General features: G+C 37.8%; 1 protein-coding gene across 2 annotated transcripts in view; it reads right to left on the bottom strand.

Moving 5' to 3' along the window:
- LOC107551739 (cadherin-5-like) overlaps nt 1-3,775 on the bottom strand; it is a 14,151-nt gene extending 10,376 nt beyond the window's left edge. Inside the window, exons 1-2 of one of the 2 annotated variants that reach the window (XM_016233462.1) lie at nt 3,660-3,775; nt 768-992 (exon numbers count right to left, since the gene is read on the bottom strand). In XM_016233462.1, coding sequence (XP_016088948.1) covers nt 768-992 — 225 coding nt within the window. In that variant the 5' untranslated portion in view covers nt 3,660-3,775. Of the gene's footprint in view, nt 1-767; nt 994-3,659 lie in introns of both variants that reach the window. The other variant, XM_016233463.1, reaches the window with a different exon arrangement.
- Between the last annotated feature and the right edge of the window lie 9,879 nt (nt 3,776-13,654).

Raw genomic sequence — 13,654 nt, 5'->3', positions numbered from 1 at the left:
CCCATACTATGGAAGTCAATGGGGACCAGCAACTGAAGGTGAACTACTAGATTTTGCACTTATTCAAAAAAGCACTATATACCTAATTTCAATAAATGTATCACTGACTACGTTTACATGGACATCAGTAATCTAATTATTTATCTTATTCTGTATAAGACAATATTACGATTAAGGTGTTTACATGAGTTGCTTTTAGAATAATCCTTTCATGTTCCCGTTTTACATGTTATAGTACATAGATCGATTAATGGCACACGTCATTACGTCACCACACGACGCCATCCGATGTCCCCTCTGGAATTTCATGTATAAATATATAGTTCATCTTCGTTATGATGCCATGTACAGTTTTGGGTGTTTCATTTTTAATTTACTGAAAGCTTCAAGTGCAGTTAATTATTTGTCATGCTATACATGCAAACAGACGACGGCGTTGTTGAAGCCATTCTTTTATTTGCTGTCAAACGGTTGACTATTGCTGTATGTATATCCTGTCGCAAAAAGCGGCAAAAAGTCCTACACGACTGTAATAATGTGATTAAGGTGTGTACATGTCTAGACTGCGCATCAATAATGCGACTAAAATAGGAATACTCCACATGTCTTAATTCGATTAGTGTTTACTTCGATTACGACTTTAGCCAGATTAAGGTAATCAAAAATCTCTGTTTACCTGGTAGATTCTTAATCAGAGTATTGTCTTAATCGTATTAAATCGGAGTATTGTTGTCCATGAAAACGTACTCATTGTTTAGACCCTTTACCTTTCCAATTTTTTCAGGCGGGTTTTTTGGAGGCATTTCCTCATACGCATAAAGTTTATCCCATTTCCAGTCTCTCTTATGTCTTTGAAGCACTCTGCTTGGCACGGATGGTGTTTTCAGAGCTTGGTGGACATCAGCTCCCATGCTGAGGGTACATAAAACGACCAGGACACCTGCCCAGAAGCCAGGCTCAGTCATCTGCCTGCAGGCAGACCGTTTCATCATCTGTACTCCATGTGAATGGAACAACAGAACAAAAATATCTATACGTTAATTCATATCTTTGAAGACGGTTTCTTCAGCCTGACAAACTTCAAGAAAAGAAAGAAAGAAAGAAAGAAAAAGAAAACCCTTTATTATCTTTGACTTTGAAATCCCTTCATTAAATTGTCTCATTAGGGTTCCTCTTGTCGCACAAACTTTAGACTGATTTTTGTGAACCATGGGAAACAGCAGACTCTAACTCTGTGAAACTTTTAAAGCCTACTAATACATTGCCTAGCCTTCTACATTCCCATCTCAGATAACACGCTTTAGCTTGATGGACCATTCTTATGTTAGACTCATTTAGATGATGATATTAAGATGAGGTGGATTATGCTTCTTAAGTGTTCCCAAATTGCTAAATCTTTGCTATAGGGACTCATCAATTCTTCCCCTCAAAATGATTACTTTCACATAAGTTATAAAATGCCCTCACTTCATAACAATGCATTCAGAAAAATATTCAGAGTTAATTTCTACTCGGATGTTCCTGTTCATTCATTTCTACAGGGGGGGTAACAGGTTAAGGACAAAAGGGAAATGTTGTTCATTATCTAGTCTTTGGTAGGAGTTAAAAGAGTTATTATACAAATTTTCTCTTACAAATATTATTTAAAAGAGTTATTATAGAAATATAAATAAATAAATACATTTAAAAAGGCAAATTCATATAATGACTTTAAATATTCTTTAAGGTCATGACAAATAATCTTTTGCATTAGTGGACAGAAGTTACAACATACTTGTGGAAAATAATGTACTGTCCAATGCATTTGGCTAATGTTCTGGCAAAGTTCTCTCAAAGCTATGAAAAAAAATAAAAAATCTTCCAGTAATGTTAACACAACTTTTATTCAGAGTTATCTGGTCTTCATTAAAGTTCTCAAATCATTAGCACAAAAACAATTATACTTCTAAAACGTTTTAGTTGGACGTTCATATAACAGTTTTTACTACTACAAATGTTACTACTACTGTTCAAAGAACATTTAAAAGTAACATTCCCATAATGTTTGCAAAATTATAAAATTGAATGTTCCCTTAACATTCGCAAAATTCACAATTTTTATTTTTATTTTTTTGATTGTTCAAACATTCAGAAGTAACATTTTAATAACTTAATGGGAACGTAAGCAAAATACTCTTGGATCATATTTTTGTTTGCTGGGTCAGTAACTGAATGTTTTATTGCAAATGTAATGCAAAATGTCCCAGTAAACTACTTTTACTGGACAAGCAGTGTTCCCTGAGTGCTGATATTTGATGTAAGAGGACCACCTCGCTTTTCTGTGTTTGCTACACTGAATTCCAACTCTTGATTCTGCATTGCTTCTTTTTGTTTTTGATGCAAACTACCCATATTTTATTTGAATTATTGGTTACTAAATATTAACTTCTTGATAATTCAGTCAGCAGCTTTCTGGTCATGTTATATTGCGATATTAAAATCTGTTTAATTCCTCTCTCTTTTGTCCTTTGTATTATATTTTTATAGAAAAAAACGAGAGCAGATAATTTCCATTCAAACAAGTCTAATGTAAACCATCACATACTTCTCTTCAATTTCCCACCCAGCTCTCTCAGCATAAAACATGTTTTTTTTTAAAGCAGTGCAGTGCTATCAACAGCTTTGGAGCTGAGACTCATTGTAATCTCAGTACATTGACACTGAAGCATGTTCAATACAAATTGTTCTTAACATTTGACATTATTGAAAAGCGCACCATTTCCACAGCAATTGTTGTATAAACCAGTCTTTTGAAAGTTTGTCTGTATATGTGTGTGTGTGTGTGTGTGTGTATGTGTGGGTTTCAGATTAAAGTAGGTTTTAATCACAGAGCAGATTCCAGCAATCTGCAGTCTGCCTACTCTCTTCTCTAGGAAATTCAGCCTGACATACATCAACTCTCCCCTCCTTTCTATCACATGTCTTCCGTGTCACAAGTTCCAGAAACCTGTTAAAGGTGTCACTGTCTGAAGTGTGTGCACTGCACCTGTTCTCACGTCTGACTCATCTGCTACACCTCTCTTTATTTAGATTCCAAGTATATGTGTCGCATAATGTCAAGCTTACGGCTGGCATGTTTTATATTATTTCTAGACTGAACTGTGATGTTTTACATGGCCTTTAATAATTAACATCACCAACTTTCATTCTTTGTATGATGACATAGCACTCACTTCTGCACCTCTTAAAACATTATTCTTACAGTGGCATATGGGATGAGACTTTAAGAATAACCTGTAACTGCTGTTCTGCTTCAAGGAAGAAGCAGGACAGATGGTGTACGGATTTATAATTGTTTCTCTGTCCCTAAGTAAAATGTCACATCCAGATAAGTTCAATGTCTTCCCATGGGTAATCAGTGTTCCTTGGGAATTTCCTTCCTATTAGTCAAGGAAGCATCATTCAAATGAGACTTTCGGATTTTTTGTAAAGATGCATATAAGGAATATTACAATATACATTACAATTGAATTCAAATCAAATAGAACACACAGAGACACAGTATATATTATAGTTATCAAAAGATGTAAATATTTCAACTCAACTTAAATATCACTAGAAAAACAAATATATAAACATACAGTAAATATATGTCAAGCATAAAAAAAACAATCACCTACCAGGGTCCCTTCAACAGTCTTCCTCGATTCGAAAATCCCTAGAGTAAATTAATCGTGTTATATCCTCCTCAGTTTCAGGTCAGCAGTGTCTGTTTCCAGCTGCATGTGAACCTGTCTGAGCTGTTCTCTGGATAATCAGGCCCCTCCAGTGGTAAAAGTGATCAGCCCAGCCCAGCAGTTCCTCTGGCCGCTTCCTGTTATTGTCCCTGCCTCTTTAGTCCAGCTCCAAACCCCTCTCTGGAAAATCAGATAAGATTCGCAGCCCCCTGTCCACCAGTAGCTCTTACAGGCAAGCGGAGCATTGTGCCGCTGAACGAGAGAGAGTGAGCGAGAGACGGGGAGCGATTATGACTGGCAGAGAGAGACTGAGGGGGCCAGAGGTGGGAGATCATTAAGTTCCAGCTCGCTCCCTTAAAGAGGAGAGGCTATAAAATCAAATCAAAACTATAGAATAAAGAGCACGATAAACAGGTTAAAGGAGTTAAAGTAATCCCGAGAGATTTTCCTCAGAGTGGTATTACATTTTACAGAGGCTGTGACTGTCATATCTGCCTCTGTGATCTTGTCTAAACTAGTAAGTGAGAAAAGGGCAGGTGGGTGAATCTACTCATGTGTTCAGCAGAGGGTTGAGTTTAGGGACTGGGACTTGCGGCGGATGTATGTATCTGTCAGAAGTGCGTAGCGTTGTGCCCCATTGATCTAAGTGGAGAGAGTCAGTTTAGTAGGATTAGTTGCACGGAATGACCGGGCCATTTTGACAGGGGACCTAAGATAAATACCCCTGGGTGCTTAGACAGAAGCAATTGCTGAATTGAAGCCCTGCTTGACATTTGGTTTTGTTTGTTTGTCTGCTCCTTGGCTTTTGAGAGGATATTCTTATTTCTTTGAATATGTCTACTGGACTTCACTTTGAAAGATGTGGCTGACAGATTCCCACAACAGGCCTCTGGAAATAAATAAATAAATAAATAAATCGGGTCTAAATTTTGATCCTTTTTTAGCCCTTGCTCAGACCACTCTGCAGAACTTTTGATCAGAGTCGGCTGACTTTAAATCTGCTTCCTGTCTTTGAAGAGTATTATCTGACCTCATTTTTTAGACGTAACAAACTGACGAATGAAAAAAAAAATCTGATTGCGATAAAGGGGAAGAAATGTTAACGTGCTTCATGTTGTGGTCTTGAAGCATAACTGTTTCAAAATGGCATAATGTGGAAACTGACCTTCAGCTAACTTGACTTAAGTGTTTTACACACCTCATTATATGATACCTGTTCAATTCAGATGGTACTTAGGAATGTAAGACTGTAAAGTCCGCGCACCTGGTCCAAGGAAGGTATCCAGTGGCGGATGAAGGTCTCTTGCGTGTTCTGTCTTTTCAGCGCGCAGAGTTATTCAATTTAGGTTTAACTCAATCTGACTCCATTTTAGTATCTGAATTCTAATTTAGGTTGAAAGGCACATTGGTTGTTTGTCGGTTATATAATTATATAGTATGGAATGTTAGATAACTGGAGACTGAGGCAATAATTGTATGCTTAGTGGATGTCTTAGATAAATAATGGTCAAGGTCAACTCTCAGAATCAGAATGAGCTTTATTGCCAGGTATGTTTTCACATACGAGGAATTTGTTTTCATGATAGAAGCTTCCGCAGTGCAACAGAATGACAGCGACAGAACAAAAACATATAATAAAAGAAGAATAAAAAAATTAAAAATAGAACTGTCACAGTGTTTGTTGTGGTGACCTGGACTGGTCACTTGAGGGCGCTCTTTTGTTTTCGTTGTTTGTGTTAAACTCCATTTCCCATAGTCCCCTGCTCACTAATCCTGGTTTTATCGGTAACACCTGTTCATCATTAACCCAGCTATATATATCATGCCTTCTCTGTCTGTCATTTGCGTCTGGATTGTATTGTCTTCTTAGTTGGTGTTGTCGCCAGCGAGTTTCTGTAAAGCTGAGCTCACATGTGCTTGTGGAGGAATGTAAACACTGACGAGAATGAACGAGCAAAACTCCCGCGGCGAGTAGAAAGGCTTACAGTTAATGAAAAGCACTTCTAGATCTGAACCGCACATCTTCTTTAACCTGGTTACATCTGTACACCACCTTTAGTTGATGTAAAAGCATGTCCCGCCGCCACGCGATTTCCCCGTTGATTCTGCGTCGCGGTCTGCTCTAAACAGCTGAAAGCCCGGCAGATTTAAAGCGCTGTCCGGTATGGCGTCATTCAGCCAGGTTTCCGTGAAACACAGAGCAGCAGAGTGTGAGAAATCCTTATTTTTCCGGGAGAGCAGAAGGAATTCGTCCGTTTTGTTGGGTAGAGAGCGGAGGTTCGCCAAATGGATGTTAGGCAACGGCGTTCAAAATCCGCGCTGCCTGAGCTTCATGAGGGCGCCGGCTCGCTCCCCCCGTCTGCGTGTCCTGAAGCGCTTGATCACCACAGCTGCTCCGCCAACTACTATGTACAGCAAAACATCAGAATAGTCGAAAACCAGTAATATATCGGGTGATGTGTAGTGCCGAATGTCCAGCAATTCATCTCTGGTGAAAATTGCAGGGATATAACTAAAGGACAAGGACAAACTAACAAAAACAACTGCAGAGCACGCCACGGAGGCCGCCATCATCATCATCATTGGCGCCATCATATTTGCTCCACATACCTTTCATTCAAAATGTAACCAATTTTTTGTACAGTATTATTGTGTAGAGTCTGGACCAATCAGACACACCATTTTTCATTTGATTTAACAAATCAATTATTCATTAGATTAACAAATCGTCACAGTCCCCTCACTAAATAAACTGGATGCCAGGATGTCGGCAATTGAACAAGGCCCCCCCTGGTTACCATGGCAACCCTGACACCAGATACATTTACGACCTAATGGAATTTAGGTGGAGAAAATCACTGCTTTTTCCATAAGGAAAATCCCCAAGGCACAGTAGGAATGGACTTTTCTACTAATTAATTCATAGGAAAACTTTTATTTGAATGAACACACATAGCCTTCAGGTCATTGTGTATATTATTGCTGTCTTGTATATTATCTGTTGTATTGTAGACTATTTTATGCATGCTTATGATAGAACCACTCATTCATGTAACCTTACATATAACGTGTTTGGTCTCTATTAATTCGTATTCGGATGATCTAATTGAGAGTGTATATTGTATGTTTATACCTATGCAACATATTAGTGTTCTAAGAATCTTTAGTAATTTTGATCCAAGTTTCATATGCAAATTACCACACTTTCAAACAAAGGGTCATAAAAACTCCCCAGTATCTCAAAACTCCCACTTGGGACGTCAGCCTCTCTCATTGGACAAGCCCATCTTGACAGGCATGAATCTTTGCAGACTTTAAAGGCAGCACTTCATGTGACCCGCCCAGAGTCGGTGGTTTGGTTGAATCCTGAGAAGATGAAGATGTGAGAAAACGCTCCAGGAACACCCTAAGTTCATGCCAGGCTTCGGCCTCGACCTTTCCATCCATCAAGATTCTCTGACTCAAAACTGGTTCTTTTTCATCAACCAACTTCAGCAAAGATCAACTGGAACCTTCAGATTACATCAAACCTCTCTTTCAGACAGATGAGACTTGCAAGTATTCAAACTTAGTCTTATTAATTGATATATTAGGTATCATTTGCACCTTTTTACAAAGGTGTGTTTGAAGTAAGTATCTGATGTTTCCCTCAGGGGTAGATCTGCTGAATATGAAAATGGTTCCATAACTTCATATTCTTATTTCTCTTCTCTTTACTGCATTAAGCTTTAACCCTTTCCTATACAAACTGTGTGTGTGTGTGTGTTAGACCAGTTTAAGTGTTTATGAGCTGATTCATTACAATTGTCATTGTAGAAGTACAGTGCTACTGTACAGTACATGTGGCTCAGGTGTCAGGTGTATTTCTCAACAAGAAATAAAACCTTAAGTTACTGTAAATGGAGCAATCCTTTCATTATCCAATAAAAATAATAATACCGGTAATAATTAGCCCAGTGATGGACTGGCCACCTGTCCAGGATGCACCAGCACCCCCTTAAACCCTACACAGGAAAATCTGATCCGGAAAAATAACAGATGAGGGTAATATAAAAAAAATACAAATTATATATATATATATATATATATATATATGCAAGAAATTAGTTGTGACTTCGATGAACATTTAATAACATACTGTACCTTCTATAATATACCTTCTAAAAATATAATTGTGGCGAGGGGGGCGTGGAAAGGTGAAAGGCTGCAGCAGGAGGAAGGGTTTGGAGACGAGCTGTGATAAGGAGGTCAAGTGAATATTGATTAACACCTGTTTGTAATTCCAGTGATTGGGGGAGAGACGAGAGATAAGCGCCTGCAGACCTGGGAGAGGGAGATCCGAGAGTCGGAGCAGTGTGCGTGTGTGTTTTTGACTGTATGCAAGACTGTGGAGGCAGAGAGCCGAGCAGCACCTTATTTTTGTTCTATTTTGTTTTTGGGGAAAATAAAGAGGTTTACCCGCCACCCCTGACTTCCTCGTCCTTCTTCCGAACTACGAACTGTATTACACAGTTGTTCAGTTGTGAAGTTTACTTTTATGGGCTATAACATCTGAGCTGTCACAGCAGAGCTGTTTGCGAATGCAGTCTTCACAGCAGATACCTGATGGGTTCAGGCAGCAGTGCAGCCCTTGGTGGCCATTGAATTGATATCTTAATCAACTGGCTTCATCTTCCTTCAAACAAACAGACAAAACAACATTAACTCTAGAGAAATGGTGTTGGTGAATACATGTGCAGGTGTCAGTACTCACCCTATTCAGTAATTTCCTGCCCAAATTCCAAAGATGATGGTACAGCTGATTTGCTCATTCTAGGAGCTATAAACAGATGTATATGTGAAAAATGATAACTGCTGACTTGAAGTAACTATAACTGCTGTCTTTTGAGAGGTCAACATCAATGCTGTACCACACATTACTGCATTGCTTGAATACAGACATACCAGTGATGTGCAACTTTTCTCTCTCTGTCTTTCTGTATGGGCACAAGAAGGCCATGTTCCTTCCTCATTCATCAGGACTGGTGAATGCAATCATACATGTGGTAATCACTGGTGGTGGCTTGCTGTGACTGATTTTCTTTGTGTTTTTGGTCTTCAGCTGTAAAACAAGAAAATATCTATTGACCCCATGTTTAATTATTACTGTTGTTTAATCATAAATTAAGCAGTTATAATAGTTAACTTCAAGCTCAAGTTCCCTGGCAACTCTCGCAGACTCCTGAGTTTATCTGTATACATCAGATTCAGAGTCTGAGAAAAGGCCATCATGCAAACTCTCAGTTTCTACCTTACAATAGAGCACAAAAAAATGTGTAAGTGAGTGATGGAGTAAAGGAAAAAGATGAAAAGAAATAGGCAGAGAAAGAAAAAAAATTGTGTGTAAAGCTTAACAGAATGAAAGGAAAGCAGCATTAGAAAAAGCTGTATTCTTCAATAACAAGGTATATTAATATGAATTATTTTAAATATGATTACATGCTGACAGTATTGTTGTAAGCATGGAATCTTGGAATCTCTTTCAGAACAGATTTTTCCAGCTGATGAACAATAAAAACATTGACAACAACAAACAGCAGACAACAACATACTGTAACTGCAGATAAGCGCCTGCAGACCTGGGAGAGGGAGATCCGAGAGTCGGAGCAGTGTGCGTGTGTGTTTTTGACTGTATGCAAGACTGTGGAGGCAGAGAGCCGAGCAGCACCTTATTTTTGTTCTATTTTGTTTTTGGGGAAAATAAAGAGGTTTACCCGCCACCCCTGACTTCCTCGTCCTTCTTCCGAACTACGAACTGTATTACACAGTTGTTCAGTTGTGAAGTTTACTTTTATGGGCTATAACATCTGAGCTGTCACAGCAGAGCTGTTTGCGAATGCAGTCTTCACAGCAGATACCTGATGGGTTCAGGCAGCAGTGCAGCCCTCTGTATTACAATAATTATTAAAGTAAATTCTTTAAATGTTTATAAATATTTATATAAAAATTAACAATAATATTTTAATAATAAAATTATTTTATATTATATTGCAATATTATAATATTTTCATTTATTTAAAATGTGTATTATTATTATTATTTTTATTTAATTTTTTTCTATCAGTGTTTATTTACAATTATTTATAAAAGTACTTATAGTATTCACTTTAATATTTATTTTTTAGAAGGAATATTTAAATATATTTTGTAAGGTATGCAATTTATGTTGACGCATTCTTGCCTTGTATGTTATCGTTGTTTTTCTGTCTATCTGTTTTTAATTTCATTAGTAATGTGTTTTTGTTTATTTGGTTGTAAAGCACATTGGACAACCTGGGTTGTATTTAATGGTGTTATATAAATACAATTGCCATTTCCATTAAATAGTCATTTTAAAAGTTTTCCCGATGCCATGACAAATCTCTTGTATCTTTGGGCAGACATAAGATGTTGACTTAGATGGGCAAGAAACTCACTTAAAAACTGCTCCTTGCATGTGGATTCCTTATTCCAGAAGCTGGGATTAGTGTAGTTTATGTTCCTCAACGCCATCTGAGACCTTTCCTTATGCCTCCTACAGGCACAACTGTGGTGTTTAACCCTGCCGCTGCCCAGCAGACATTGTTTGCACCATCACCTACCAGACAGCATGAGGCAATGGATGCCTTGTGAAGTGTGTGCTTTAATAATAGCAGGGATCTTGTCTTCTCTCATCTGCCCTGGGTGAGCAGCCAAGCGCATGGAGGCCCCTGGAAAGCTGATGTACGGCATGTTTGAGGCGTTTGGACTGATCTTAACAAGACATTAATGTTCACTTAACATGATCCTAAATCCACCCTGGGGCACAGTCTGGATGGAATAACGTGTTTGAATCACCCTCCTTCCACTTTAGTCTTACTGCAAATGGCCCCCTTTAAATAAATCAGACTTTCATACTGAGCACAAATGATTTGTTGCCACATTGGGGATGAAGCAATGAGAGCGTAAAAGTCTGACATTTTTTAGCTTTGGTAACATGTCTCAGAATAATTGTGTTACGATCATACCAGTGAAAATTTGTTTTAATAATGAAACACAAAGAACCTCTTCAAAAGCTAATGAGAAGTGCCTGAGGAATATGCATCAAATGCATCCTGCTGTTTGCACGGCTTCAGCTAAATTATGCAGCATGAAGAATACAATAGCATCAAGACACATTCAAGCTAAGAATGTTTTTGCTTTTGATGCCATCTGGCTTTTGTTTTCTTCAGATTTGGGAAAAGTTCCATTTACATTGTTGTGATAAATTGTCAGTATTGGTTTTAGGGGTTACGAAGCTTTTGCTTAATTCAACAACAAATAAATAAATACACACACATATCAAAGCCATTTGCTAATTTACTTTTCAGGAAGCATATTAATGCTAATTTTATCACCCCAACCAGACGGCTAGACTAACAGAGCCAGCGCTTGCAATGCAGCTTCCAACAACCAGTTAGCGCATTATTTTTGATGTTAAGATGTGTGAAGAGACGACCCGGAGCAGAGAGCTACACAATAAGAATGCAGCCGTAGTTGTAAGAGAAAACAGACCGGGGTGATACTTTCATGTCGCTTTCCTTGCACTCACATGTTGAATTCATTCATTCCCAGAACATATTCCCTTCAGGTTTAAGAACTTGAGAGAGTTAAAATTGCCAGAGAGTTTCATCATGGGCCTACTTGCCCTTCATACCTTTTTCAATAACAAACGGGGGAAGCATATTCAAGGGTGGGTAATCACAGCAGAGGGATTTTGGAAATATTATTTCAAAAGCAACATGGTACTTCACTAAATATTAATTGTACTTTGTAACATCAGAATCAAAATGTAACAACTGAGGTGAAAGACTGAAAGCTTCCGTTCACCGGTACTGTGTTTGGGTGTGAGATTCGCAAAGGGAGGGCTGTTGAGCGTGACATCGGTGACATGCTACCGGAATTAGTCACGCGGAATGAATCACATTACATTTTTATCTCTGATGTCACAACCCCATGTATGGTATACAGAGTATCACACCCACCGTGATTAGTAATGCCAGCTTTAAAGTGTCTGTTCTCCCCTCCTACACCTTTCTAAAATGGAAAGGTCTGCTAATCCCATCAACTCAGTCCTAATCAAGCAGCTCCAGCCCTGCAGTAAATTCCATAATGCCAGACCCAAACTAACCTTCGGCTCATGTCCTGTGTTTGAACCTTCAGAAACATAGTTGCAGAGGCTCGGACCAGCACCCCTGAACTCTTAATCACTGCACAGATTTGTGCTTTGCGAACCGATTACACACAAATGCTGAAATGTGCTGTTAAAGGGCAGGTATGTTGAAACTGAAAGCACATCTTGGTCACCTTGGTGTTCATGGCAGGTAACTGGGGACAATGATGAAAAACAATTAGGATTGTGAAAGGGTTTTTTTTTTCCTTAAATGTTTTTTGTTTTTTTGCTGTGAAATCTTTTTGGACTTGAAAAACACATCTCTCACACAGAGACTAATTTTGTCAAGTCTCCTGAGTGTAATCATCTCAGCGAGAGCAGAGACAAATGTTCTGAACTGGCCAGCTGTGTTGGATCTGTGGGATTTCCATTCTGTCAACAGGAAGCTCAAGGTTATGGGTTTAAATGAGGATGTTGCTACTGTTTCAAAAGGAGGAAGTGAATTGACCTAAGGCTGAATGAAGCATTCCTTAGCTAGAATGAAGAGAAACATAATTCCTGTTCACTGGGGACTTTGAGCTGTGTAAGTTTTATTTATTTATTGTTTTGCACACCTTGAATTCCTTATGGTCAGCAGATTTCATTTCATTTCATATTGAAGCAATGTTATAGATATGTCAGACTGCTCAATTAGTCTCACAGAAAAAAAAAAGTTAAGCTTAATCAACAGAAGGCTACTTATGGCTTAACAAAAAAAAAATCAAGGTTATGGTACAATGGGAGTGACTGAAGCCAATTTTCAGAGGACTTCAAAGCAGAAACATGAATGTTATAGTTTTATAAAAACCCATTTATTCCTCTATAAAAACATTTGCATTATTTAAGCAGTAAAGATGAAAGCTGAAAATTGGAACTTTACCATTAAAAAATTTTTTTTTTCAATAATTCGTGGAAGTATATGTTTTTTTTTCTTCATTTCTTAAACTCATCAAAATCATTTGACTAGTTTCGAATTCATTTTTTTAAATTGTACAGAATTCAACTCAAAGAAAAACAAAACAAAACAAAACAAAACAAAACAAAACAACAAAACCCTAAACTCTTAAGTTGAATTAGGTGAATTTTTATTTATTTATTTATTTTAACCTGCAGAAAAGGTTAGTACAATTTATTGACACCAAATCATGTTAACACATATATTGTTTACATCTCGTGATTATATTACTGAAACCTTGAGTACCATTTATGGATTGGCCTTATTCGCTTCCATTTTAAATGCCTCATTGTAAGCATCTTGTTTTAAATAAATGGAGGGATAAGTCTAAATTATTTTTGTGGTCATCAACATTATGCCACAAGTGCTGTTGGTTGAGCTTAACTTGCATTGAATCCAGAACATTCCTTTAATAGTTATATGATTTAAAGGGATAGTTCACCCAAAAATGAAAATTTGATGTTTATCTGCTTACACCCAGGGCATCCAAGATGTAGGTGACTTTGTTTCTTCAGTAGAACACAAACGGAGATTTTTAACACAAACCGTTGCAGCCTGTCAGTCTTATAATGGCGGTGAATGGGAATCACGGCCACCGCCACCTATCTCTCAAATGGACCATTGACACTCTATCTACAATCTTCTTTTTTTTCCTTCTTGTTTTCTCGTTATAACGACTTATTTTCTCATTATATCGACATGACGAGAGTTGTTTTCTCGTTATAACGACTTATTTTTCTCGTTATATCGACATAACGAGAGTTGTTTTCTCGTTATAATGACTTATTTTCTCGT

Source organism: Sinocyclocheilus grahami, unplaced genomic scaffold (genome assembly GCF_001515645.1).
Source record: "Sinocyclocheilus grahami isolate Dianchi unplaced genomic scaffold, SAMN03320097.WGS_v1.1 scaffold431.1, whole genome shotgun sequence".
NCBI lineage: Eukaryota > Metazoa > Chordata > Actinopteri > Cypriniformes > Cyprinidae > Sinocyclocheilus > Sinocyclocheilus grahami.
The sequence above is the reverse complement of the archived record's forward strand: the minus strand, read 5'-3'. Positions and strand labels throughout refer to the sequence as shown.